The following is a 27,164-nucleotide window of genomic DNA, read 5'->3' as shown; positions in this document are numbered from 1 at the left end:
GTATTCTTGCCTGGAGAATCCCATGGACAGAGGAGCCTGAAGGCTACAGTCCATGGAGTCTCAAAAGAGTTGGACACTAGTTAGCGACTAAACAATGACACAAACAGGTCAAAAATAAGTTTATAAAGATCTAGTTGAGGATCTGGTAATGTTAATCACATCAACAACACATTAACTACACACACATTTAAAAAATCTTCACCAAAAACAGCTGCTAAGTTATGACAGTGCAATGAGACCCAACAAAATATACTTTTAAAAGAAAATAATTTTTTTGATTTAAACTTCCAAAATATTTAATTATATGGGTATTATTCGGTCATTAAAACATTTGTGATATTTTAATCACTGCCCCCGTCCCAGCCCGACTCACCTACCAGCGGCCCTGTGGGTCTTTCTGTTTCTTGTCAGTAAAGATTCAGATATCAAAAGGTACAGGAAGTGTTGTTTTAGTGCTGTTAAGCAGAATCCTTAAAAGGACTCTATAAGTCTGACCCCTATAAATGGGGGTAATTTTTGTGGTCCGTGCACCAGGAATCTATCTTATCTGTGAGTGCAGGGGCGGGGCAAGTGGGAAAAAAACCCCCAGCTTTCTCTTGGTCGGACCACTGCGCGTTCTTTGAAACACACGCACATACTGCTCTCTGATACATGGACACTGGAAAAAAAAGAGTCAGGGTTTGAAGGCTATGCGCTGAGAGCCTCAGCAGCCAAAAGAAAGTCCTTCACCCCAAGACCATTAAGCGAGCCTCTGGGGACTTGACTCCGGGCTCTTCCCGGCCCATGGACACTGATCCCCGGTGCTAGCTGCCCCACAGGTTCCTGCAGGCCGACCCACAGCCCTGTGCTCCCCTGAGCGAGAGTGGATTGGACCACCGACACTAAGATCATAGCGACTAAGAAACCTGAAGGCGTTGTGGGTTTTGGAGGCTTCAGTCCTCGTTACAAACCCAGGATCTTGCTCTGTTCTCTGGTTACAGTGAAAACTTCCTCTCGGTGGAGATGGAATTTTCCAGAACTACCAAAGGAGGAAAGTGGTGGCAGCGGAGAAAAACACGTCACCAAGGAAGTGGAAGCCCAGTAGCCGGGGAAGAGCAGCCGTGAATGTCTCGTCAGGAGAACGTGAAAGTAGAAATGTATCTGTTGCCGTCTGGGGGGATGTCACACGCTTGTGACACTTGACAAAAGGAACCAGGTTCTCGTAAGGATCGGACGCCAAGCAAACTATTGACATAAATGGGAAAGCAGTCTGACTTATGTCATTACTGCGAGAAACCCGAAATGCAGACGGTCGGGAAGATATCCGTGGGAACATCTTTCAGACGTCGATGGGGGGAAGGGAGGGGGGCTGGGCCTAAAGGGATGGAGGGGCACCGTGGAGGTTTCCTGAGGACCCGACTGACCGCTTATCTCTAAAGCAGCATGGCTTTAAGATTAGAACGGGGTCATATTGAAACGACTCTTTTCATCCCAGTTAATGTGCCATTTCAATGTACAACTTAAAACAGTCGAGGAGGAAAAACAGATTTACCAAGTCCTCGCTCCCGAGAGAGAGCATGAGATAACACACAGAACTGGGCCTAACTTTCTTCTCCTTAAAATAGTTTCCCAGCCTGGGCCACATTCCACGGGAGCCCCCGCCTCTTGGGCCCGCGTTCCCATCTGGGCAGGCCTATCGCTGTCCTGTGTCCCAGGGGCTGGTGGTGACCCACGCAAACCAGAGCCTGTCACCGGCTGGGAGGTGCCAAGCTGACGGGCTGATAGATCCATCACATCTCGCTTCCCTTCTTCCCGGGCGGCCGCAGGGCGAGGCCAGCCTGGGGTGGGCAGTGGGCGCCGCAGGAAGGAAAGAAGACAAGCTGAACAGAACCGAGGGAGAAGGTGTGGTCCTGGCATTCTCAGACTTGGGAGTGGTCGCTGCAGCCTAGCTCGAGCCTGGGACACGGGGTGCTGAGCGGTCAGCGGGAGATGCTCTGAGCACTCTGGGGCCTCAGACCCACCATGCTGCGAGCCTTCTTTCCCCACTCCACGCCCGGGTACCAGCCGCTGCCCCGCCGCCCCGCCAAAACCCAGGCGGGCTCCAGGGGTACGCTGGTGCACGAGGCTCAGCTGAGCTGCTCCTATGTCTCTCCTGGAGGTAAGAGACCCAAAGATGGGGGGAGGACTAGGAAGATACTGTTGATATTCACTCTAAATCAGTTAATGACGCCCAGGATGGGCCTCCCCACGCCATGAACACATTTTGGGTTCAGTCTTCTTCATGTTGATGAATGCAGGCCTTTAACAGTATAGCCGTGAAATTCTGCTTAAAAACTGCCTTAGCCTGGTTTATGTCATGCTTTGGGAATTCTTGGTTGAAAAGAGCAATGTTTGAGGCAGCAGGCAAGGTACCACCGCTGGGACCTGTCCGTTAAAATGCCATCTATTTACGCCTTCTACTTTCCTTCTAATTCTGCAAGAAAGATGAGCAAAGCAGAATTTACGTATTAGATCTCACATCTGAATGTTGAGGGTACAGTAGACATGAGAGAGAGCAAGCTGATGGTATTTGATGTTGTTTTCTTCTTTTTAAATTTCTCCAGCAGAAAAGTCTAAAATTGATATTTGAAGAGGCTGGTTGAAAGGGTCACAGAGGGAAAAGCAGATGTCCTTGAGTGCACCTGCATTAGGGGACCTCCGATCCTCATTAGCATGGTGCATGAGGTTATTCTCCAACCTCCCTGGGGGTTACCTCATCTAGTTTATGTTTTAACAACTATTTCTATAAATCTCTTCTTTGAAGACATTCATCATTTGTTCCATATTTGGCCTCAAAAATCTTTCAACTCCAAATCATGAAGGGGGTTTGTGATCTTTTAGCGATATTCATGCTAACGTGGGCAACTTTAAAATACAAGCCATATTTCCATATGGTTACTGAGTAGGTCAGCTGGAACTGCGACGGTGACGTCTGTGCAAGCAGGATAGGACGTCAGATGTGGTACTGCTTCCGCCCCTCCCACCCCACTGTCATTCCCTTTCAAAGTGATCTCACTAATTTCTCTCAAAAGGATAGGACAGCAGGCAGGAAAGAAGGCATTTAAGTCCTCTCTTTGCACTGGGAAAAGCCATGGAAACCAGGGAGTGTAAATTACACAAACCTCTTCTGGGCACTTAAGGATAAGCCAAAAATCTTAAAATTCCTTCAAACCCCATTCCCTTCAGTAAGTCTTTCTCAAATGAGTGGAATAATAATCCCAGTGGAAGGACCACGAACATCTAATCATACACTTGGTGTAAACACTTGTTGTTGAGGCTTTGCTAGAATACAGAATTGCTTGATTTCTTGTCCTGATTTTCCCGATAGTTTTTGTAGCTCGACCTCAAGGATGGTGACTGATTACTGGCATTTGTTCCTAAGCATGCCTGTGCTTGCGCATGCAGACATACACATACTGTCCTTCCGAAAGACCACAGGATAGTTTAACAATCAGAAAGTGAGGGTCATGAACCGTCAGAGCTGGAGGTGGGCACAGGTGGGTGGTTCAAGCACCTGACACACAGGTGGAGGGTGGTCTCCTGTGGCCACAGTCCCGTTTCCAGGTTCAATCTGTTTGCATAAAATATGCCCCTCTTCGGCCGTTACAAACAAAATACATAAAGTATAAAAACAATGTTTATGTTTGAATGACTTGGAGACGTGGTTGTAAGAGATGGGAAGTCATCTTGTTTAAACTAAGGTTCGTGTGAACTCACGAGGACCCAAGGGAGGGTGGAGGGAAGGAGGAGAAGGGGGTGCAGGAAGCGGGGTGTCTGAGGGCAGGGGTTGTGAGGCGGGCTCTGTATCCACGGCTGGGCAACGGGTTGCATGGCTGCTCTGTGCTGACCGGCCATTCCGCCCCATTCGGACTATGCACTGAAGACGCACTCCATCCGCACGCTCTTTAAGGCCTATAGAGTCACATTCTTTCATTCATATTCTGCCTCAGCTCCACTGACCAAACCCGGACAGAACCTTTGCTGGCCCCGAGAGTCCACATAGCACTGTTATCTTTGGCCCCTGGTCTGGTTCTTCTCATGTGACATGGTTTTACTGCACCTCACAAATCAGGGGTCCCATGATCTCCAAACACTAGAGGTTCCCAGTGGATGAGAAGCAGCTTGTATTTTGTGAGTGACTGAAACATGCACATTTGGGGAAAAACAGGAGAAAGCCTAGACAAGTGCTATGAAGTGAAAACAACCTTCCTCCTTCTAAATAACTTCCTTACAAAGTTAAGGCCATAAACAATGACAAAGAATCAGCCTCTCGACTAAACCGGTACACTAATTTGGATCAAATTATATGGATCTCCCAACTGTAAATGAGAATTCACTGTCTTCAGAGGAAAAGATGGGTTAATCTTCCAAAGGTTTCACTTGTAACAAATGCACGTTATGTCATTAGACCTTCCAAATCCCCACAGAGGTCCTTATGCTCCCGAACAGGCAATCTGAGGTCTCTCTGCCCTCAGGTTCATCAACGGTCACATGGAATCTTCTCAATTATATACCAACTTCCTAATTTTATTTATTTGAGGATAAAGTTGCTTTAGTCTGGGAGATTTAACAGAGTAAATAAACACAAAAATAAGCAGCAGAAATAGTCATGGGTGATAATAAATATAAATAGGAACAATTTATTCTGTTTTGTTGGCCATTTAAATTTATAGTTTAATTCTGCCCATAAACTGACTGGTTAACCCCCAAATCTCCCAGAAGATAGGTGTGGGCTCTCTGATGTGTCTTCCCTCCCGACACCTTGTCCTTCAAGACTCCTCTAGACTCCTGCTTCTTTGCTCCTATAGTTTTTTGTAGATCCTTGGACTAGACAAGAAAAAGCCCATGTCATAAGTGTTTACTGCTCCCCCCACTGCATTACGAGCAGTGTGGTGTATCCAACAGATGTTTGTTGAGTTAAACTGAAATCTAAGACGTTAGATCTTGAACCATCTTCACGACAGGTGCCTCCATCCCGGCTTACACGTTGTAGTCTGGACGAGGCAGGCCTCCCCATGGCCGACCACAGCTTCCCAGGGACTCACAGCATGGGGCTCTCCTCCACCAACCCTCTCATGCTCCCGCCCTCACTCCGAGTTTATTTTGCATCAAACACCTGATCATCTTTGGCATAACTTATGCTGATGGGCTTTTGCCATCAGCTCCCTGCAGCTGTAAATTCTGACAGCCTAGCACTGCGTGGGCACCAGTGTTCTCATTTCCTGTGTATTTATTATTACAACGAGGCTACCATACACCAGTTCCCCGATGGACTATCTGTCAGGCACCGGCAACTCAGAGCTCAAATAATGCAATTAATCTGCAGGTTTACAAGTGTTTCTCTTGGTGTACAAGCATTAGTGCTTTGGTGTGGCAGAAAACACAGCATATTCCGGTCGAATCTGACAGTAGTATTCTGAAGCTTACATAGATAAGCACCTACATTATCTTAAAACTGTCAATTCTTCCCAAAACACACTGAAACTGTGTTATCCAGAGTGAATCTCGATATAGCAATATAAGTCTTGTCCCATAGAATTATAGTTTGTGGGGAATATATGTTTAAGGCAAACATAAAACAGAGTATTTTTTACAGGTCAGAAACTTGTGTTGATGAAAAACAGACTTTCTCATGTTGAAATCAGATTACTGAATTAAGTGTTTACTAGTGATAGGAATCGGAGAAGGCTACCACTCCAGTATTCTTGCCTGGAAACTCCCATGGACAGAGGAGCCTAGTGGGTTGCAGTCCATGGGGTCGCTAAGAGTTGGGCACGACTGAGTGACTTCACTTTCACTTTTCACTTTCATGCATTGGAGAAGGAAATGGCAACCCACTCCAGTGTTCTTGCCTGGAGACTCCCAGGGACGGGGGAGCCTGGTGGGCTGCCGTCTATGGGGTCGCGAAGAGTCGGATACGACTAAGCGACTTCACTTTCACTTTCATGCACTGGAGAAGGAAATGGCAACCCACTCGTGTCCTTGCCTGGAGAATCCCAGGGACGGGGAAGCCTGGTGGGCTGCCGTCTATGGGGTCACACAGAGTCGGACACGACTGAAGTGACTTAGCAGCAGCAGCAGCAGCGATAGGAATAGCTTTGTTGAAATACACTAACCATAGAAATATATAATCAATGAAAAATTTCTAAGATTTCACACAGCAGTGGTTTAGTAATGGGGCCTCATGCTAGTTTGTGACTGAGGGAAAATAAGCTGGAGTTTCTGTACGTCTTTCGTTTCAACCTTAATCTATAATTATGGAAATAGCAGACCCCACTTAACCCAGAGCCCTTTCGGTTATAAGCAGTCAAATTATGGTTTGGTTCCTTTTTAAATTAGAGTCCTATGGTTGACACAGAGGATAATTCTAATACCAGTTCTTGCCTAAAACTTCCTTTCTCCAAAACCCACAGGAACATGAAAAAATTGTAATTTTTTCCTTCTGTGGGTTAAAAATAACATCCCAATAGCTTCAAATTGATTATCTGAGACTACTTTCTAAGTGATTTTTGGACAAGAATAGACACACTCGATGCAGCCGTCCCGAGCGACTGCCACATGCAAAGCACCGTGTTAGGGAAACTAAAAGACGCTTCACTCATTAAGCATTTCAGAAAACGTTTTGGAATCCAGTTTCTCTCTGCCGAGATCCAGACTTCTAGCATGTTAGTCTGGGCTTTCAAAAACAAATGATAAAATACAGTCATTGTCGAGTCACAAGAGCAGCGCGTAAATCCAAACAGCACTGCTACACAGATGTTTCTTGGTAAAGTCGAGGACGTTAAGTCTCTGTGGTTCAGATAAAATAAAAGTGACCTCTCTTTAAAAATATTTATTTATTTTTTTGGCCACGCTGGGTTCTTAGTTGTGGCATGCAGGATCTTGCGGGTGCGGCATGTGGGATCCAGCTCCCTGACCAGGGGCCCCTGCATTGGGAGCGTGGGGTCTTAGGCCACCAGGGAAATCTCCCAGAGTGGCCTCTCTCTGACTCTCCTCTCACATCGTATCTGTGCGTCACTTACACAGTGCTGTCACATGGTCTTCCTCATCTACGCATGCCAGATTGTTAAGTTCCAAGGAGAGAGTTTTCCCCTGAACTCCGTGTGAGGTCCTGTCTGCAGTGAGTCCCCTGGTCCCAAAGGATGAGGAGTGAAGGCCGCGTGGACTGGCTGGCCAGGCGAGAGGAGCGCTGAGGACCCACACAGAGCGTGTAACCCAGGGAGCTGTTGGGTATCCCAAGGCAACAGCAGAAACACAAGAACCCACAGTGAGGCTCTGCTGTGGCTTTTCAGAGCGGGCCAGTTCTTGAGATAAATAGTCTCCTTCAGAGCTCAGACCCGTTCACGTGCTGAACCCCGTCAAGAGAACAAAAAGGCAACTCTTGGGTTTAAGGATGGAGTGACAAGCGTCATCACTCAGTTCCCTGTAGACGTGCGCCCCTTAATCACGTATGAAAACACATTAGCTCCTGAGCCATGGTTTGTAGGGAAGAGGTCAGTTTTTCAGTTAGAATGGCAGAGGAGGCTACAATGAGTAAGATTTGTTGCCCACAGTGTAAATTTAAAATTGCTTCTTCTTAAGAAGCACAGGCTGGGGGTGGGGGGCGGGGGGCGGGTAGAGTGTCCTTGAAGGCTGTCCCGGCCACTGCACTCATGCATAGCAATGAGCCCACTGACAGCACAGAGCACCTCTTCTGACCGCCATGAAAGGTCAAACTCCCTGTACCCACCCCTCCCCGCCAACGTGGTCTGAACGAGGATCTTCCTCTCCCTGCCCAGGTCCTGAACAGACAACATTCTGTTGTCATTCCTGCAAGCACTAAGGTTCTGTCAGCAAGAGCGTCAAGTATTTGAGTCTTCGTTGCTGGGTGGGCTGTTCCCTAGTTGCAGTAAGCAGACACTACTCTCTAGTTGAGGAGTGTGGGCTTCTCACTGCGGTGGCTCCAGGGTGCACGGGCTTCAGTGCTTGCAGCACTCGGGCTCAGGGGTTGCGGCTTGCGGGCTCTACAGCACAGGCTCAGTAGTGGTGGTGCTGCGTGGGCTTAGCTGCTCTGTGGCCTGTGGGATCTCCCTGGACCAGGGATCGAACTTGTGTCCCCTGCATTGGCGGGTGGATTCTTGTCCACCGTGCCACCGGGGAGGTCTCGTACAATTACTTTGAAGGGATTTCTGGACTCTAGACAACTTCAGTGGTTCAATACTCAATCCCTGAAGTTTGTATGGGAGATGGTGTGTGCACGTGCAGACAGGTGCTTTTGGAGGTGGGTCAGCATGAAGCACAGTCCCCCAGAACAAGGCCTGGCCCGTAGCAGGAAAAAAGCTGATATTTGAAGGCGTGGGGGAAGAAGGCAGGCAGGAAGCCCATCAGATTCTCAAAGGGCTCTGTGACCCCCAAAAGGTTAGGAAGTACTAACTGAGGCTACGGACATACCAATAGGGATCTCAGAATGGAAAAATAAACTCGCCATTATCTGTGGGCAGATAACATGACTTTCATTTCCCTAGTAATAAATTTACACAGGGCTCACTTTTAACCTTTCAAATTGCTTTTGTAGTAACTGCCTGAACTGATTCCAAGGTTAAGACAACAGATGATAAAGCCTCAAGGACTTAGAATCTGCTGGATTGGGAGAGGTTTCGCTCCTCCCAGCGGTCTGAGGCCAAGGAGAGGCTGATGGCACCAAAACCCCCTGCATCTTCCGCCACCTGCCCAGGTTCAAGCACTGTGACCTGAGCTCAAGGCAGGATCTTTGTGTCAATCTCCATCAAGAAGTCATAAAGAGGGAGGGATTTTGGGAAAGCGGGGCCACTCTGTGGCTCCTTCTCGATCACCCTGAGCAGAACATCATTAGACTGGACAGAAACATCAGACATATGTAGGTGTGTAATGACTCGGATTAAGATACAAGTATCTGGGAGTTACTTTAAGTACATTATGCCTACCTACTTATCCAGATCTGGTCATTTGCCGTGTTCATTTGGTAACACAGAATACAAATAAAAGATAAGATGAGGCCTGTGCACAAGGGGCCTGTAATTTACGACCCATGCCGATGCTTTCAGCATAGCACGGGTGGTCCACGACTAGTTCATTCATGGTGACCTGGCACCGAGAACCAGTGTCTCACAAGAGGGTGCTTCCAAATTCTGACCTATCTGTGCAAATTTGACCTTCTCACTGCTATTATCCTCTTACAAATAAAATTACTATGAGGGTTTGTAGAGAAGTCTTTTGGGTATGTACAAGTTTAGTTAGAACAGAAAGAGGTAATGTGCATGGCAGTCATGGTTGACCTGTACAGACAGGCAAGCTGGATCATTCTGGCAAGGAGTTTAGGTTTATCTGTTTTACTTTTTTCAAAGAACCAGTTCTAGGTTTTGCTGATTTTCTCTCCTGTTTTTTGGTGTCTTATTGATTGCTGCTCTTATTTTCCCTTCCTTCTGCTTGCTTTGGGCTTAATTTGCTCTTCTTTCTAGTTTCTTAAGGTGGAACCTGAATTACCCATTTGAGACTTTTCTTCTTTCCTAATAGAAGTATCTGACGCTATAAATTTCCCTACCAGCCCAATATCACTCGCATTTGACATGTCTTTTCATATTTATTCAGCTTGTTTTCTAATTTTCTTCCCTCTCTGACACATGAGTTATTTAGATGTGTGTTGTCTAATTTGAAAACTTTTGCGGGTATTCCAGGTTATCTGTTACTGGTTTCTAGTTCAGTTCTGCTGTGGTCAGAGGGCATATTCTGTATGGTTCCTATTTCTTTAAAAATCTTCAGGCTTGCTTTATGCCCCATGATAAAGCTGACCTTGGGCGCTGGCCCATGAGCACCTCAGAAGAGGCTGTCTTCTGCTGTGGTTGGTGGAACGTCCGATAAACGTCAATTGCCTCAAGTGAGTCGATGGTGTTATTCAAGTCCCCTACAGATGTGTTGCTGCCATTTGTTCTGCCAGTCACAGAACACGGGGCTCAAGTCTCCAAGCACAACTGCGGGTTTTAACTTTTGAGTGTGCATGTATTAATGATGGTTAAGTATTTCGGGTGAATTGATCCTTTTAAGATTATGCAATGTATCTCTTTACCCCTGGTAATTTTCTTTGTTCTGATGTCTACTTTGATATTAATATAGCATCTCTGGCTTTCGTCAAGTTTAAAAAAAATCTATTTATTTTAAAAAATGTAAGTATAGTTGATTCATAACATTGTGCTCATTTCAGGTATATATATATTTTTTTCAGATTCAATTCCCGTATAGGTTGTTACACAGTATTGAGCAGAGCTCCCTGTGGTAGACCGCTGGTCCCTGTTGTTTTTCTTCTACACAGTAGTGTGTATGTTACTCCCAAGAGGTTTTCTTTTAATTAGCGTTTCCATGGTTTGTCTCCCCTGTCTTTTGCTCTGTTGGTACCTCCTTTCTTGCCTTCTTATGGATTATTAAAATGTTTTAGTATTCAGTTTTCATCTATCTATTGGTTCTTTCTTAAGTGGCTGCTCTAGGAATCACACTATACATATCTAACTTCAGTTTACACAGTTATTTCACCACTTCAAGCAAAACGCAAAGACTTCACAACCACACAGCTCCTGTCCCCCACCACCCTTAACCTTACAGCTGTCATGTGAGTTACATCTATACACAAAGAATCCCCCTCCTGATACTGCTGTAACTTTTGCTTTTGTGTCATTTGCATTTTAAAGAATCTGAGCGTTTTTTTTTTTCACTATTTATGTTGCTCCTCCTTTACCCCAAGGCCCCGACCTTCCCTCAGCAACACTCCCCTTAGGTCTGAAGAACTTCTTTCAGCCTTTATTTCACAGCAGGTCTGCTGACAGGGAAGTATTGAAGATTTTCTTTTATCTGAGAGTATCTTTACTTTCCTTCCCAAGGAACATTTTCACTAGAGATAGAATTCTAGGGGGACAGCACTGTCTTCCAGACTCCAAGGTTTCTTAAGAGAAATTTATTGTCGTTCAAAACATTGTTCTGTAATGGGTCATTTCTGGTTCAAGGCTTTTTGTTTGTTAAAGTCTGTTTTTCACCAGTTTGATGATGGTTATGGGCATGATTTTTTTCTGAGTTTACCCTGTTTGGGGTTTTCTGAGTTTCTTGAATCCATACATTTGTGCCTCACCAAATTTGGAAAAATTTCAGCCATGCTTTCTTCAAATACTTTTTCTACAGCAGCCTTTCTCCTTTCGTGGGACTCCAGTGACACAAATTCAGACCTTTTGGTACGGGCCATCAGGCGTTGTGAGGCCCTGTTTTTCCTTTGTTTTTTAACCTTTTCCCTGTATATTCTTCAGGTCAGATAGTATCTACTGATGTGTTTCATGTTCCCTGACTCGTCTTTCCTCTGCCATCTCTGTACTGCTAGTAAGGCCATTCACTGGACACCTTATTTTTCTGTTCCAAATGTTCCCTTTGAGTTCTTACACTGCTTCTCTGCTGAGAATTTCCATCTTTCCACTCATCTCTGAGGACCTGTGCCACCTCACAGGGCACAGTAATTGCCTTACAGCCAGCCACTGGCCTACCACGCCAGCATGTGGGTGATCTTGGGGCAGCCATCTGCTGACCAACCTTCCCCATGAGAGCTGTCAGATTTTCCTGGCTCTCTGTGTGATGGATAATGCTGCGTTGCATTTGGACATTTTGTTGAGATTGTGAGAATCTGAGTCTTCTGAAAACTCTTCAGAGTGTCGAGACGCTGTTCAGGTTTAGACAGGAGGATGGTTAGATAGCATCACAGACTCAATGGACATGAATCTGAGTAAACTTGGGGAGATGGTGAAGGACAGGGAAGCCTGGCATGCTGCAGTCCATGGGATTGCAGAGTCGGACACATCTGAGTGACTGAACAACAGACTGGAAGTCCCGTCCCGCCTTCTGTGGACGATGGTTCCCAAGTCAGCTCTGTTTTCAGAGGTGTGTCTGCCCTGTGCAGATGCCACTCAGGGGCTGGCCTGGTGCGTGGCGGTGGCGGACATGGTGGGTTAGCTCTCTGGGTCTTGGCTGCGGTTCTGTGGCTCTGGTGTGTGTGTGTGGATGATGCTCACAGGTGAGTTCGGGATCTGTGTCAGTTCAGGGACAGAATCAGGGCGTCTTTTTGTCCAGCGCACTCTCCAGCTCACAGGGGCCCTTCTCCCCAGTCTTCTGGCCAGAGTCAGGGTTTCTTTCAAGAGGTCTAACTTCTCACACTGTCAAGTAGTCTCCATAGCTGGGCAGCGTGCAGGGTAAAGCAAAGAAACATCAATAAAAAAGCCCATATATATATATATGTATATGAAAAAGTGGAAGTCACTCAGCCATGTCTGACTCTGAGACTCCAGTGTCTATATAGTCTATGAGATTCTCCGGGCTAGAATACTAGCGTGGGTAGCTATTCATTTCTTCTGGGGATCTTCCCAACCCAGGGATTGAATGTGCGTCTCCTGCATTGCAGGTGGACTCTTCATTGTCTGAGCCACAGGAAAGACGTGTGTGTGTGTGTGTGTCTGTGTGTGTGTATACACACACATGCTAAGTTGCTTCACTTGTGTCTGAGTCTGTGATTCTATGGTCTATAGTCCACCAGGCTCCAGGCAAAAACACTGGAGTGCATTGCCAGGCTCTCCTCCAGGAGATCTTCCCAACCCGGGGATTGAACGTCTCCTGCATTGGCAGGCAGATTCTTTACTGCTGGTGCAACCTGGGAAGCCTATATATATACATCTCGTATGAGTTCCCTGCACGCTTGAGGCCACAGGGGACCCTTCTCCAGTCTCTCAGGCAGCCTTTCCGTGGGATGTCACGTGCCTGTCATCCCTCACTGCTGAGGTGGCAGCCTAGGTTTGCAGGGCAGCCGGCTTCGGGCCGGGCTGGGAGGGGAGGGGAGACTCTTCACACTCTGAGTCACAGGAGCGCACTCTCCAGGCCTCCACAGAGAGGTTTCCCCTGGTTTCTGCTGCTTCTGTCCGCAGTCCTGGAACATGGCTCGCTCTTGAGTCACACTCAGGAGATAAAGCAGGAGCAAATAAACCAGGAGACTCGCCACCACACTGGCTGTTCTTCAAGTTCTCACTTCCCTTTTGATACGCCTGCTGTTGTTTACTCTTAGAATCCGCAGGCTCTCTGGTTTTCTGTCCACAACTTTCACTATAGCCAGTGAGAGGAGTGTCAGTGTGAACCTGCTCTATTTTGGCTGGTGTTGGAAGCTTATTTCTCACTCTAAGGAGTTATGAACCAGCGCAGGTAATGTAACGGAAGCCTGGCCTGGGATGGACGTGGGACTGGAAAGAGGAAAGGGCTGAGACCCGGCCACTGGGAGCCTCGAGTTCACTTTGCCATCACCGCATGCTAAAGTCCCTTCCGTGGAGACCGAGCTCTATAGACAGGGGCACGAGATGTCCCCTGCTGGCTGCTACGCAGGTGCACTGAGCCACCAGAGAAGCCCTCTCCAGTTGTATTTTTAATTTAAATTTTCATAAAAATAAAACATATATATATATATAATTTTAAATATCAGACGCTTTGAGGTTTTACAACCAACAGCAGAGTTCTCCAGCCATGATGGGCCTGACTGCTGCTCCCCAAAAGCAGCCTCCTCCCTGACAGTGACTTCTGCTCTCCATCTCTTTCTCATCCAGTGTTTTCTCTGTTGTGTCAATCTGTTTTCCTATGTCATGTGTACTCCTTCTGTTTTTAAAGATTTTTTTTCTTGATGCGGAACATTTTTAAAGTCTTTTACTGAATTTGTTACAGTAGTGCTTCTGTTTCATGCTTTCGTTTTTTGGCTGTGGAGCATATGTGATCTTAGCTCCCTGGCCAGGAATCGAACCCGTACCCTCTGCGTTGGAAGGTGAAATCTTAACCCCTGGACCGCCAGAGAGGTCCCTACACTATTTTTTGATTCTTAAAAAATACACTGAAGAGAATTTAGTTTCCTGACAATACATGCACACTCTCACCTAGAAACACAACACAATTTCCCCACCTCGTACTTCCAATGTAAAGTATAACACTATCTCACATTTGGTGTTTGTCTTCATGATCAGTGGAGCCAAATGGTGTACTATGACTCAATTTCCTTTTCTGCACAAAATTTTGTTTTCCCAGGAATTAAGAATTGCTTCCCTTGTTGTTTTCCATGCCCTTAGCTTTCAATGTTTCTACATCATTAAGCAAAATCACTGAAAAAGGAACTGTAAATACCCCAAGAGATTCAAACTCTCAGGTGTAAACTTTTTCTTGGATACCCTTCTGAAGCCCTCCATCTTCTTACTCTAAAGACTTTTCTTTAGTTCAGCTGCACAGGGGGTCACCATGGACTTTTTACCACTGTTCTCAGAATTCTTTTACCTCCAACCTATGCTTGGATTCCCCCACTTTCCTGCGTGGCTTGTGTATCTGTCACAATAGCCCAGATTACGCTGCAGTAACAAACAACACTCAAATGTCAATGGCTTACGCAGTACATGTCTGTCATGGGCCACCTCTGTATCATGTCACCATCATTCCAGGACCCAGGCTGACAGAGCAGTTTCTGCCTAAACAACCTGAGTCCTCACAGCAGAAGGAAGAGATGTGGTCAGTCAGGAGCTGGTTTGTACATATCTGCTCACTTCTACCCACATCTCTCTGGCCAAAGTGACTCACACAACCGTACTTGAGGCCTGGGGTGGGGAGAGGATTATACAAAAGCCTCCTGGAGGGGTGAGTCGGGAGGAACCAGATCACACTGTCGGGTCTGATGTTAACAGACCAGAGGTGCCACCTCCTGCAGGGCAACAGCTAGTGGTCGTGAAGAGTGAAGCAGTCACAGCAGGTCCTCCTCTGTCTTGTTCATAAAATCCACCCTCCATCTTCGTGGGTTTGTATCTTCTTTTTACTCCTTCATTGTCATTTCAGTTGCTTCAGGAATGTGTTCAATCTACCACGTTGAGCCAGAAGTCTACCAGCCAATCACTTTAAAAGGGAACTTGTAGGACGCAGTGTAGCCGAAAGAGGAGGACTGTCTGTAACCATCACTTTCACCCTTTTCCACTACTTGAGGCAGCTTTTCTCAGATCCTAAAATGTCAATGAAGCATTCAAATTGTGCTTCTTTATGAAAACAAAACTACCCAATATGGTGAATTCACTTTAAAACTGAGCGGTTTTCTAAAACAGCTTTGATTCTAAGTATCTTGACTTCTGCCTTTTCTGATCTGCTGTAAGCGCCAAGCTTATGTCTGCAATAAAATCAACCAGCTCAAAAGAATTTCATTCTAATTCTGTCACCATAGACAATACTGTATTCAACATGCTGGCTAAGCTCTGAAATCTTCCTGCCATTGCTGTCTGTAACTTATCTTAAATAAGATGATACAGTCTTAGTCTTACAGGAAAATATGGTTCTAAAATACATCTCCCTATACCAGAATCTTATTTAGTTTTGAAATGGCAAACAGTTACTAGAGGGTAATGATATACAAGAAATGGCCAAATTCAGCTTTATGTGACATTATTTTTATTTGATATTCTCTTTTCTAATAACTGAGATATAGTAGATCCTCAACCTAAAAAAAAAGAAACTTGCTTTTTCACCTCTGGAGCGTACACTGCAAAACTAAAAGGTAAACCTGGCTCAGACCCCTTGCTCCTCTGCTGGCACTTCTGCTGCGTGGGCCTGCACGTCTGAGGCTGGGCTTACTCAGTTCAGATGCTCTTTCCATCTCAAAAAAGTTACAGACTCCGTAAATTATGTAATCCCTCTAATCTCAGTTTCCTCATTTACAAAACAGAAATAGGAGGATTTCTAAGGAAAAGTGATGAGAATTAAATAACCCATAGAAAGCGATGACGTCATGCTTGGGAGGCAGTAATGCTCAGTGTAAGTTTGTTGAGAAAATAAAATTTCTGTCCTAATACAGCAACTACCCTATGTACCTTGAAAGCTTACAGAGGTCAAACTTCATGACAGCCAGGCTTAAACATCATGAATGTTTTACTGTAATAAAACCATATAGGTTGTGTTTGGCCAAAATCCAAAGTTACTTATTCATTAACATTTGTTTTTAATTAAATTAAAGTTTGAGATATCTACCTCTTTATTTTGCTCTTCTAAATCCATACAATTCTAGAAAGGGACAGTTACCTCTTCAGGTACTAATCTTTTTAAACTTAGTGTTTAAAAACCTAGAGTCTGAAAAACCCACCAGAACCCTTTCTCAGTGCTGCCTCTTGACGTGTCCCAACCTGGCCTGTGACACACGCTGGCACAAGTAAAACGTTAGGACTAAACAGAGATCCCTGACTCAACAGAACTCGAGAGGTACAGTCGAAAAAACAGTCCTGAGGGAAGCTGGGTTCATCTTCCAAAGGCTGATGAATGAATCTTTATACCACCAGAGAATATACAAACCCGGGGCAGTTATCACACTGAGTATCAGAGTTATTTAAAAACATCTGCAAGGTACTGACCCTCTGAGAGCACCTGGAGCAAAGCCTTCTGGGAAACTCAGATGTCAGAGGCTGAAGAGGCTTTTGTAAATAAACTAAAACCGAATGACTGGCTGCACAGTCAAGATGCACCAGATAATAAAGACAAAAAGCAAAATAAACTCAGGAAGGTAAACAGATTCACTCCCTTTCACTCCCCGCTGTTCAACTGATTTCACTTTTTTCCTATGGAAGCTCATTAGAGACACTTGAACATGCACCGAGAAGGCTGCCTTCGATTTGCGCTCATGCGGGACAGGGGCGAGGGCAGCCCAGCAGGTGCAGGGAAAGCAGCGGGCCTGACGTCAGAACGTGCGGGTCTGGCAGGGCTGCGGCCCCCAGACACTCGGTTCTCTCAGCTGCAAAGCAGCAGGGAGCAGTCTGCCCCTCAGAGCTGGGACGAGGAAACATGGGAAAATGAAGGAAAACACCTGGAACGGTGCATCCGATAGAAACATGGGTGAATCACAAAGGAAAGCCACAAATGGAATTTTAAATAAAATAAAAAGCAGCAGGTGAAATTAAGTTTAATAAGACTTTTTATTTAACTCAATATACTAAAAAATATATTACCATTTCAATAGGTAAACTGATATAAGACTACTGAGATTTTTTTTTTTTACATTTTTTTTTTTTGGTACTAAAGTCTGTGAAAATCAGTGTGTTTCTGACACACACAGATCAGCTCGATTCAGACCAGCCGCCCGCAGGACAGCATGGGACAGCGTAGCGTGGAGCCCAGGAGGGGCTGAGCATGTTTACCAGACCCTAGCAGACAAACCCTGTGGGGCTAAGGAGATCAACCATGTCAAACAGAGCCTGTATTTTCCTATCTTTGGTATAGTATGTACTACCTAATAGGTAATACTGCAGCAAGAATTGGTCAGTATCATCCATATCGACTAGACTCAGTATTTATCCAAAATAAGAGCAACCAAAAATTATTATAAGCCACTGACAGTCGTTCATTTTATATTTATTTTTGTGGTTAATTTTATTAGGATTTGAATTACAAATCAATCTCACATAGAATCTAATAATCTCAAAAAAAGAAAATATAACCTGACATAACAGTAAGTACACAAAAAATTTGAACTACAAGTTACAATTGATTAAACTACACCTTTGGGCAAAGAAACAGGAATAGAAAACAAAATATTTCTCTATTTTACTAAACTTCTCACTTCACAGGACCTGCCATTAGAAAGTCATGTTTAATAGCATTCCTGTAATTTTTTTCTTATAAAAGGTTAACTGCATGCTCTAAATAGGATGACCACCTATTAGGACAACTCAGTTACAAGTGAATATAATTTTAAGTAAATATAGTATTAAAGTGATGCTATATTTACTTCAGAACAAGTCAATGGGGATAAAGCACAAAATATGACTCGTGTTACATTTGTTACTAAGGTAACACTGAGTAGTACACAGTAGGCAAATTCTTGTACCCTGAGCTCAAAGAATAGGGTGGAAGATGAACAGAAACCATTTCTGAACTGCAAAGTCATCACGGAGCAAGCACAGGCACCCGTGATCCTGCAGCTCCTAGTCTGCTCCCATTTCCTGTGTTGAGAAGCTCCTGAATCGTGTCACTCTCACCCACTGTTGTGGGCCGCCCCACAGTGCAGCACAAGCAGTCAGATGAGACGCAAGAGGGAAATGGACATAGATGGTGGGTGGGCGGCTGCTACCTCATTTCAAGCCTGACAGGGACTGCTTAGTTAACAGGACTGCAGCTTTACCAAGTGTTAGGAAGTTCTTAACAATAAAACCTCATTGGACTTTAATGTCCATTTACTATGCACTCAAAAGACAGTGCTTCTGGAAGACAGGCCCCCTCCCTCGAGCATCCCATTGGATGCTCAGCCGCAGGGACCCACAAGCTCAATCGCTAGTCGAGGTCCTCTGTGGTCTCTCGGCCCAGGACTCACCTCCCCGGCCCCGCTCGGGCTCACACACAAAGCGGCCCAGCTGCGGAGGACGAGCTTTAAACACTCACACCTTCAGTCACACTGTCTCCATCTAACTCTCCCGAGGAAGACACCATCCCCTGCCGAGCCTTGCACCTCCCAGGCCACCCGTGCTGACCCCAGTCACGGACACCAAACACCACGACCATCACCACGGTCCCTCACACGTGCAGACTCACATCTGGCGTTTCTGTAGAGAAGGAAGGGGTCCTGTAGCAGGAAGTCCAGGTCTTTGGTGATGGGCTCCGTCCTGTTCTCCATGCTCAGCCTGTTCATGATGGTGAAGCCGTGCTTCGGAGATGCGGACCTAGAGGTCGCCGGGGCAGGGGACATGGAGAGGGGGCGTTCAGAGCCAAGCGTTTCCAGGACAGGGGCGGCCGTCGCACCTTCAGCCTTCCTGCCCCTTCACCGTGAGCCGCACCAACGTGCGCACGAGTACAGTGAAGTCCAGCCCTATGTCTGGGGGGTGGGGGTGCACAGACACACAGCTCGTTTCCCCACCTAGGCTGCAAGCTCATTTAAGGCAGACATGGTAACCACTTTAAAAAAAATTACTGACACATACTTTTAAAGAAGCTTGACTGTATCACAGTTACAGGAAATGTTGGTGTTGGTCTGAAATTGAAAGTTGCATCATTTCTTACAGAAACAATGTAACTCTGGTCAATGAACTAGTGAGGATATACAGTACAATTAAAAGTTTATACAATTTAAAGCAAAGAGCAGATATCTACTTTTCTTCAAGATAAAGCCAACAGTCTCACAGATAAGCTACTATAACATTTTTTGTCCATAAAACTGTACATTTAGTGACTTTTTATTTTTAATTTTGTTCAATAAACCTGTAGTGCCTACTGTCTGTCAGGCAGGGAGAACCCTGATCACACCGAAGCTAACAACCACAAGTGCATCTGTCTACCCTTGGAGGATAGCCAGACACCAACCCAACTGTGCAACTTCCGTAACAAAACAAGGCACACGTGCAGGCCTGCAGATTCACTCGGGGCCGGGGGACACGCCCACAGGGATGCTGTGCGCAACCCGGAGAAACGGGGTCTGCATCTCAAGTTTTATTTCACCTCCAATCACCTGATTTACTAACCACAGTTTTCTTTTGAGATTTATTTTAAAACTGATGGAAGGCCATCCTTGCCTAATTTATTTTACTGAGTGGTAGAGCGGTGCTGGGCATATGAGCAATACCAGATGTAATCATGACCATCATTTCAAGTTAAATTCTGGGGCAGTGTGAAGAGTGACTCCCAAAGCTCTCAACAGAGGGTGCTCTGAAAACCACCATTGGGCGTAACTCTATTACAGACAGACATGGGGGGAAGCAAAGACATCATTTTTAAAATGGGATTAGGTGTTTTTACAGAATCAGAATTTGATCCTTCCAGTATTTTGGCAGTTCTGCAAAGCCTCTGCGGCTGTCCAGGCACTGCCTGTCACCTGATCCCGGGGATGGTCTAGCCACACCGTGGTTTATCTTCAAAGATGAATGGGCGTATAAACACAGATGAGAGAGAGAGAGAGAGAGAGAGAGAGAGAGAGAGAGAGAGAGAGAGAGTGAGTGTGTGTGTGTGTGTGTGTGTGTGTATGAGAAGAGTCTGCACCAGGCCTCTGTCCTATCTCTGAAACCAGCTGATGGTGACAGGACTCAGCTATGGCATTTTATGTGAATGTTTATGCGAACAAGAAGTTTAGCTGTCAAGACAGTACTCACACTACATATCTCTGTGTGTATGTGTTAACTATACAGATATTAACAATATGTGATAAAAATTACCCTAAAACATGAATTTATTAAATCTTTCCTAATACTTATTTTGTTAGCTATACAATGGAGGACTCAGAGACATCTTTAATCTTGGATCATGCTTCTTTAAAGAGTCAGAGGCGGGGGTGGCCAATAACACTCTCTTCCAGACACTGCTTAAATGATCTAACATTCTCAACAGTGCACTCCTAGCTCCTCATCAGTTCACTATATTCAAGCACTTTGTACCACTCACTTGAGCTGAAGAATAAATATTTAATTCTGTTTTAAAAAGAACACAAAGATTTAAGTTCAGCTATACTGGAGTTCACATTATATTCTGTAATTAGTATTCACCACACTAGACAGATGACATTATTCAGTATTCCCTTCCATATGTCAACTAGTTACTTCAAACTCAGACTCAGTGCCTGCACGTCTCTGAACTGTAATAAAACTCCACTTGAGGAAGGGGGACACACAGAGCTAAAGACAGGACTCAAAGGCTGTCAGCTTCTTTATAAAAGTGAAGGACTCTTACCTTGTGTAAACAAATAAGGTTCCCTCCACATCAGTCTTTTCCTAAGAAATAAAACAAACAGCAACTTAAGCATATTCTCCTCACTAATAGGAAATAGTCACAGAGGTCAGAGAACACAGTATCTTAGAGAATAGGGATTCGATTCTGTTTCAAGTGGGGGGTAATTCTTAGGGAAAGGCGAAAAGCAGACTTTGTCAGCGGTGACTTTGTTGCTTAAGCAGCAGGAAGTGCCCTCCTATTGCCATTTACAAACAAACCATTGCCGCCTCTCTTTACCAAGCACAGGGGCCACACACACCTCTGGTTGGACAAAGGAAACAAACATGCCGCAGCCTCCTAAGAAAGAAGGGTGGTAGTACACGCGCCGCCAGCCCTCTGTCCCTGGGCTGGGGGCACGGCCAGCCACAGACACCACTGGTGTCACACGACCCTCTCTGCCTCCGCTTTCTGGTTTCCTTTTCTCTTGTCATGTCCTGTCACCCAGGAGAATAGAGGACCTGCCTGTAACTCTACTTCATCTACTACATAGAAGACAGCGACGCAGCCGCGGTTCTTAGACAAATTAATCACCTATTTGGTGCAGAAAACTGAAATAAAGTAAGACGGAAACATCACCCAGCTAGGATGCAAGAAATAAGCCTCAAAGGAAGTGGGAAACTTGTAAAGTGAAAATGAGAAGTGATCATTTCAGTTCCCTGGGAAGGGCTCTTTTCCATCTCTCCAGGCCCTGATGAAAATGCTCTGCTTACTAAAAAAAAAAAAAAACTTAGGTATGCATTTGTCTGATTAACTAGTAATTAGACTATGTAACTCAGAATTTTAAATATACTTTTGCTATTTACATGGCTTAATCCCAGCATTCTATTAAACCTCTCAATATTTTGTTATTTTTTAATGTCCATTAGCAGTGCCATTCAAAATTTAAGTACTCTTGTCTTTTTGGTGAAAAATACTTTCTTTAGGAAACAAAACTATAATATTAAAATGATAATTCTCAAGAGGCACACAAGAAATTGGAAGCACGAGCTTCTCCATGCTCAAGTAATTTCATCATCCTTAAATGGATTAAGTAAAGTGACTACTTGCTATGAAGACAGAACACTTTTCTGTCTTTCAGTATTTGACTCTGGACTATTTCATCCCATATCCTAGGCAAGATTTCATACAGATCAGTACTCAGTTCAGTTCAGTTCAGTTGCTCAGTCGTGTCCGACTCTTTGCGACCCCATGAATTGCAGCACGCCAGGCCTCCCTGTCCATCACCAACTCCCGGAGTTCACCCAAACTCATGTCCATCGAGTCAGTGATGCCACCCAGCCATCTCATCCTCTGTCGTCCCCTTCTCCTGCCCCCAATCCCTCCCAGCATCAGGGTCTTTTCCAATGAGTCAACTCTTCGCATGAGGTGGCCAAAGTACTGGAGTTTCAGCTTTAGCATCAGTCCTTCCAATGAATACCCAGGACTGATCTGCTTTAGGATGGACTGGTTGGATTGGAGAGGTCTGACAGAATGTGGTCCACTGGAGAAGGGAATGGCAAACCACTTCAATATTCTTGCCTTGAGAACAGATCAGTGTAGAGAAAGCTAATAGCCTTTGACTTATTTGTTTTTTCCTTAACGAAGCAGTAACAGAAATTACCTTTTCCTTAAGGGAAAAAAAAGGGCTTTAATGTCCAATTTTAGTTTTGGAAATTCAAGGCATGCTTCTCCTGAAATTATTCTCTGACTCAAAACATGCAATTCTGAATTGATTTATGTTCTTTGTCTCAGTTTCTCCACTGAAAAGGGATGACCAGCTTACACCACCTAGACTTTTTTATTAAAAACATATTTTTTATCAAAGGCTCTAGGACACTTAGATGAAAAGGCCTTTGGGTGTCAATTTCTGGTTTATTATGGCTGAAACAGCTCATATTCATGCATTTTCTTGTTCCCTCCACAGTTATCCAGGGTAAGCAGATTTTTTTTTCTTTCTATGCAAAGCCAGGTTTGGGGGTTTGAGAGACAGTAAAAGCAAAATTTTATTAGATTCTCCTTACGTCCTGCAAGTAAAAAAGACTTTTATGTTAAAGTATTAAAAGTTTACAGTTCTGAGGGATTTTAGCTTAAATTTTAAAAGTACAATCTAATGATTTGATACTATATTATAAAATCTAAGAAGTGCTAAAAAAATTCAGCCGTTCAAAATTTAAAACAATAAAGTAGAATGTAAAACAATGCTAGTCCGCAAACTACTGGGGTTTGGCAGACTAGTGGACACTTTCCAAACAACATAATCTACATCTGATTATTCTGTTAAAATAATGAAAAGTCAATCTCCATTTACCCTCTAAACCTGCTTTTCTCAATCACATACGCAGCATCTGAGTCACCTAAGACGCCTTCAACGAATAACAAATGCCTGGGCCTCACACCCAGAGACTCTGATTGGCGGGCTGTACTTCCTTTTGGGCAGCACTGGGTCTTCGCTGTGGCTCTTGGGCACTTCTTTAGTTGTGGAGCACAGGCTTGAGGGTGAGGGGGCTTGAGGGGGGGCGGGCTCAGCAGCTGTGATGCAAGGGCTCTCTAGTTGCCCCCTCTCTAGTGCCAGGCTCTTCTGTCCATGGGATTCTCTGGGCAAGAACACTGGAGTAGGTTGCCATTTCTTTCTCCAGGGGATCTTCCTGACCCAGAGATCAAACCCGGGTCTCCTCATTGGCAGACGGGTTCTCTACCACCATGCCACCAGGGAAGCCCTAACTTTCCTTACAGCAGCTCATTTTCTGTCCCTTCTTCCTTCCATATTCCTCCTGCTGAATGCCTGAAGTCATCCTTCATCCATATTTAGTGTCATAAGAACCCTCCTCCTTTATGTCCACCTCCAAGTACTGTCTCCTCTATCTTAAGAATGTCCCACACACTTCCATCAGGTTTCTGTCCAAAAGCTCCCACTGTGGAGACACGGTGACAGTTCTTTTGCCCCCAGCAACTGCCCTGCAGCTAAACCAGGTCTCTGTCTTTTTTTCCTGCTACCACAACCTTGAAAATGAGTACTCTGAAAGAATGACCTTTTGTGGGATGAATTATGCACTGTCTGAAGGCAACAAGTCCAGGAAGCAGGAAAACATAACTCCTGTAAATAATGCATTGTGACACCTGGGCTTTCCGATGAGGCTGTAGAAAGGCCTCCCCAGGTAACCACTACAGTTACTCACTCGGTAACTATGGTAACACGTGCCTGACTCACTGACCCTGTCCAGAGCCTGTAGGAAACCACCTTTACTCAAGGGGGACCCCTTTCTGTACACGTTAACTTCTCTGAATCCCCAGACTCTAGCCCTGGTGTCAAGTCACTCCAGGGAACCACACTTCCGACCCTCATCTCTACTTTGGTATTTCCTCGGCATTAAGACACTATGCTTCTGGCACTTTTCTACACTGCACCAAACAGCAAAATGTAGAATATCCACATTTGAAAAGATGGCGTTGAAACTGTCCATTACGTCGGTCAAAGTCCTTTACACAAACACAGGCGACACACTCCCCCGAAAACAGGGGACACACAGCCCGCTTCCTCCCCCGGGACCACGCGGGACAGGTGTCCCCGCGTCTCTCCATCCCTGCCCCTTTCGGTGAGTTTCCTCGGTTACGAACTTAGAGCAAAGCTGTTCTCTTCTCTCTCATGTCAGGACCCACTTCTTAGTGTTTTCGCTTTTGTGAGTGGCTTTCGGGGGGACTGTAATGACCGGCTGGAGAGAGGTGGCGAGGCGACAGGAACGCGCGGGGCTGTGTCCCGTCCGGGCTCTCCTCGCGGCCGGCTGGGACGTGCCGGGGGAGATGTCCGACCCGCTCGGCCGGGCTCAGTCCGGTCCGCACTCCGTGAGTCTGGTCCACGCCACGGGAGGGGCCCGGGGACGGGCGGTCGGGATCCCCGGACCGAGGGACCGCGGGAGGGTCGTCCCCGCTCGCCCCGCCCCCACCCTCTCCCCGACCCCGTCCGCCCGCACGTACCCACTCGTTGGCCCGGTGACCGAAGGTGTACAGGGCGACCTGGCTGGCCACGTCCACGATGCGGCTGATGTAGGGGTCGTGGCGCCGCAGGGCCGCCAGGCTAATGTCGCGGCCCTTCCCCGCCGGGCCACCCGCCACCGCCATCTTCCCGTCCGCCCGCGGGGCGCCGCAGCCCTGTCGGCGGAGCGCGGAGCTCTCAGGCGTCACTGGTCGATGGCCACCCCGCGCGGGCCCGCGATCGTTGCCACGGCAACCGCCAGGCTGCCCCCGCGCGATGCTGTGCGCATCCCGGGTACCCGAGCGTAGCTGAACGCCTGGCACTTCTGCTCCTGGCGCTCCGCGGTCAGACCTGTAGTGATATACACGCCTCGAGCGTGCGTAACTGAACAGGGAGGGAATACTGCGATTTCTCGTGTACGGACGCCGGGTAGTTCGCAAAGTGTGGTCCTCGACGCCGTGGGTGGGGGAGTAGGGGGGGGCTCTGAGACCCTTTCAGGGGGTCTGCGGACCAGAACCATTTTCACGACAATCCTAAGACTCACGTGACTCGTGCCCAGTGCTCGCTTTGCACGAATGCTGCAAAGACAATGGTGGGAGAAAGTGGTGGGAGAAAGTGCAGGTGTCTTAGCAGGAATCCTGGCAGGCACCGCGCTTTACAGGCCAGTATCGCTAGACAGTATACGCAGTAAGGCAGAAAAATTATTACTTTTATTGCATTTCAACTCTTTGGTACATTTTTAAAATTCTGTGTGGAAAAAAATAGGAAGAATGCGTAAAGCACGTGCGCCAAGCTGCCATATTTACTTCCAGGAAAACACTTGAATGCTTGAGTTGCAAGCTGAGCTAGTTTTTTTATTTTTATTTTCACCAAGCACTATTTTTACTTGAAAGGAAGATGGACAAAGTATGGTTATTCAGGAAGGCATTTGACAGACACTTTTAGAAAATAAATAACGTGCACCTGTCACTTCCAGGAAAACAAGGGGGTAATTATTGTCGCCAGTGATAATTTTTGAGCTTTCAAGCAAGATTGAGAAGTTTACAAAATGTGTACCCACTGCCATGAGCCTGACAGCTTCTCAATACACTAAGTCTTTTCTGATAAGATGTCTGAGTGCTTGGAAAGCCTGTGATGAGGGATTTGCTTTTAAAAACTTGAGAGAAAGGTGAACTGTTAATCACTGTGGTACATGTATAACTGGATGTACATTTTTGTTAAAATGTTTCAATAAAGCTTTAACATTTCTTTTATAAAGAAATTTATCTTTGAGTCTTGAGGGTCTTTAGGCAAGGTCTACCTTCTGATAATTTCAGGTATATAGTCGTCTCTCTAGTTCTTGGTCCAGTGCTTTGTGCTGAATACAGATTTCTAAATGCTGATTCTGTGTTACTCAGCCATAAGTTGGTAGAATGTACTCATTAAGTATCAGCTTTCTATAAGAGCCCATGATTTACAGAACACTGAGATCTAAGTTGGCATGAAAGAGAATACGCAAGTCCTGAACTTCCAGAGTTTACATCCTAAGGAAGATTAAAAACTTGAAAGGTTCATTTAATTTTCCATATCTAAAGAAAACAATAAAGAAAAAGTGAAAGACCTTGAAGATTAGAGATCACACTCAGAGAAAGGAGATACATCATGCTGCAGTGACTTCAGCATTGCTGTGTTGCTTATCTCCTAGTCTGAGAGCTTTGTTCTCTATCCGCACCACCCCCCTCCCGCCCACCAAAGCTTAAATATCTAAGCTTCTAAGAAGAACACAGACTTTTGTCTAATTTCGACTTGAATAATCCGTGTTTGTAAATTTGGGTCACCATCAGTTATCCAAGTATACTAAGTTAGAGGCTCCAGGTTAGTAAAAGGCCATTTAAAATGGGCAAATTCTTTTAAAATTCATGTAACTTCAACTCCCACTGCCTTCCATAGCATGGTCATACTTACCCTGTGTTTTCAGAAACCTCATCATGGTGCATCTGTGTGCACTAAGTTGTTTCAGTCGTGTCTGACTCTTTGTGACCCCGTGGATTGTAGCCTGCCAGGCTCCTCTGTCCATGGGATTCTACAGGCAAGAATACTGGAATGGGTTGCCATGCCCTCCTCCAGAGGATCTTCCCGAACCAGGGATGGAACCCATGTCTTCTGCAGCTCCTACATTGGCAGGCGGTCTTTACTGCTGAGCCACCGGGGAAGCCCCTCATCATGGCACCTTGGACAAATATTTGAGTCTTTGATTATTTTATAATTGTTGTTATGAGATAAGATCTGTGTTAACATTTGGTGTTACAAAGTTGTAAACCATAACTTAAAACAAGTTACAGTATTTTTAAAAAATAATGTCTGGGTTTAGGTTGTTTATACCGTTGCAGTGACTAAGATAAAATTCACCACTTAAGGTAATTGTAAGAACACAGTATGCTTAAATTAT

The 27,164-nt window shown here is 45.5% G+C and overlaps 1 protein-coding gene across 1 annotated transcript in view; it reads right to left on the bottom strand.

Annotated features, from left to right (window-relative positions):
* DCP1B (decapping mRNA 1B) overlaps positions 1-24,924 on the bottom strand; it is a 42,655-nt gene extending 17,731 nt beyond the window's left edge. The window contains exons 1-3 of the mRNA XM_027540933.1: positions 24,739-24,924; positions 20,749-20,789; positions 18,628-18,755 (exon numbers count right to left, since the gene is read on the bottom strand). Of these exons, the coding sequence (XP_027396734.1) occupies positions 18,628-18,755; positions 20,749-20,789; positions 24,739-24,882 (313 nt within the window). The 5' untranslated portion in view covers positions 24,883-24,924. The remainder of the gene's footprint in view (positions 1-18,627; positions 18,756-20,748; positions 20,790-24,738) is intronic.
* Positions 24,925-27,164: the final 2,240 nt, after the last annotated feature.

This window comes from Bos indicus x Bos taurus, chromosome 5 (assembly GCF_003369695.1).
Source record: "Bos indicus x Bos taurus breed Angus x Brahman F1 hybrid chromosome 5, Bos_hybrid_MaternalHap_v2.0, whole genome shotgun sequence".
In the NCBI taxonomy this organism is placed as follows: domain Eukaryota; kingdom Metazoa; phylum Chordata; class Mammalia; order Artiodactyla; family Bovidae; genus Bos; species Bos indicus x Bos taurus.
Note: the sequence above shows the minus strand (reverse complement) of the source record. Positions and strands in the feature narration are given on the sequence as shown.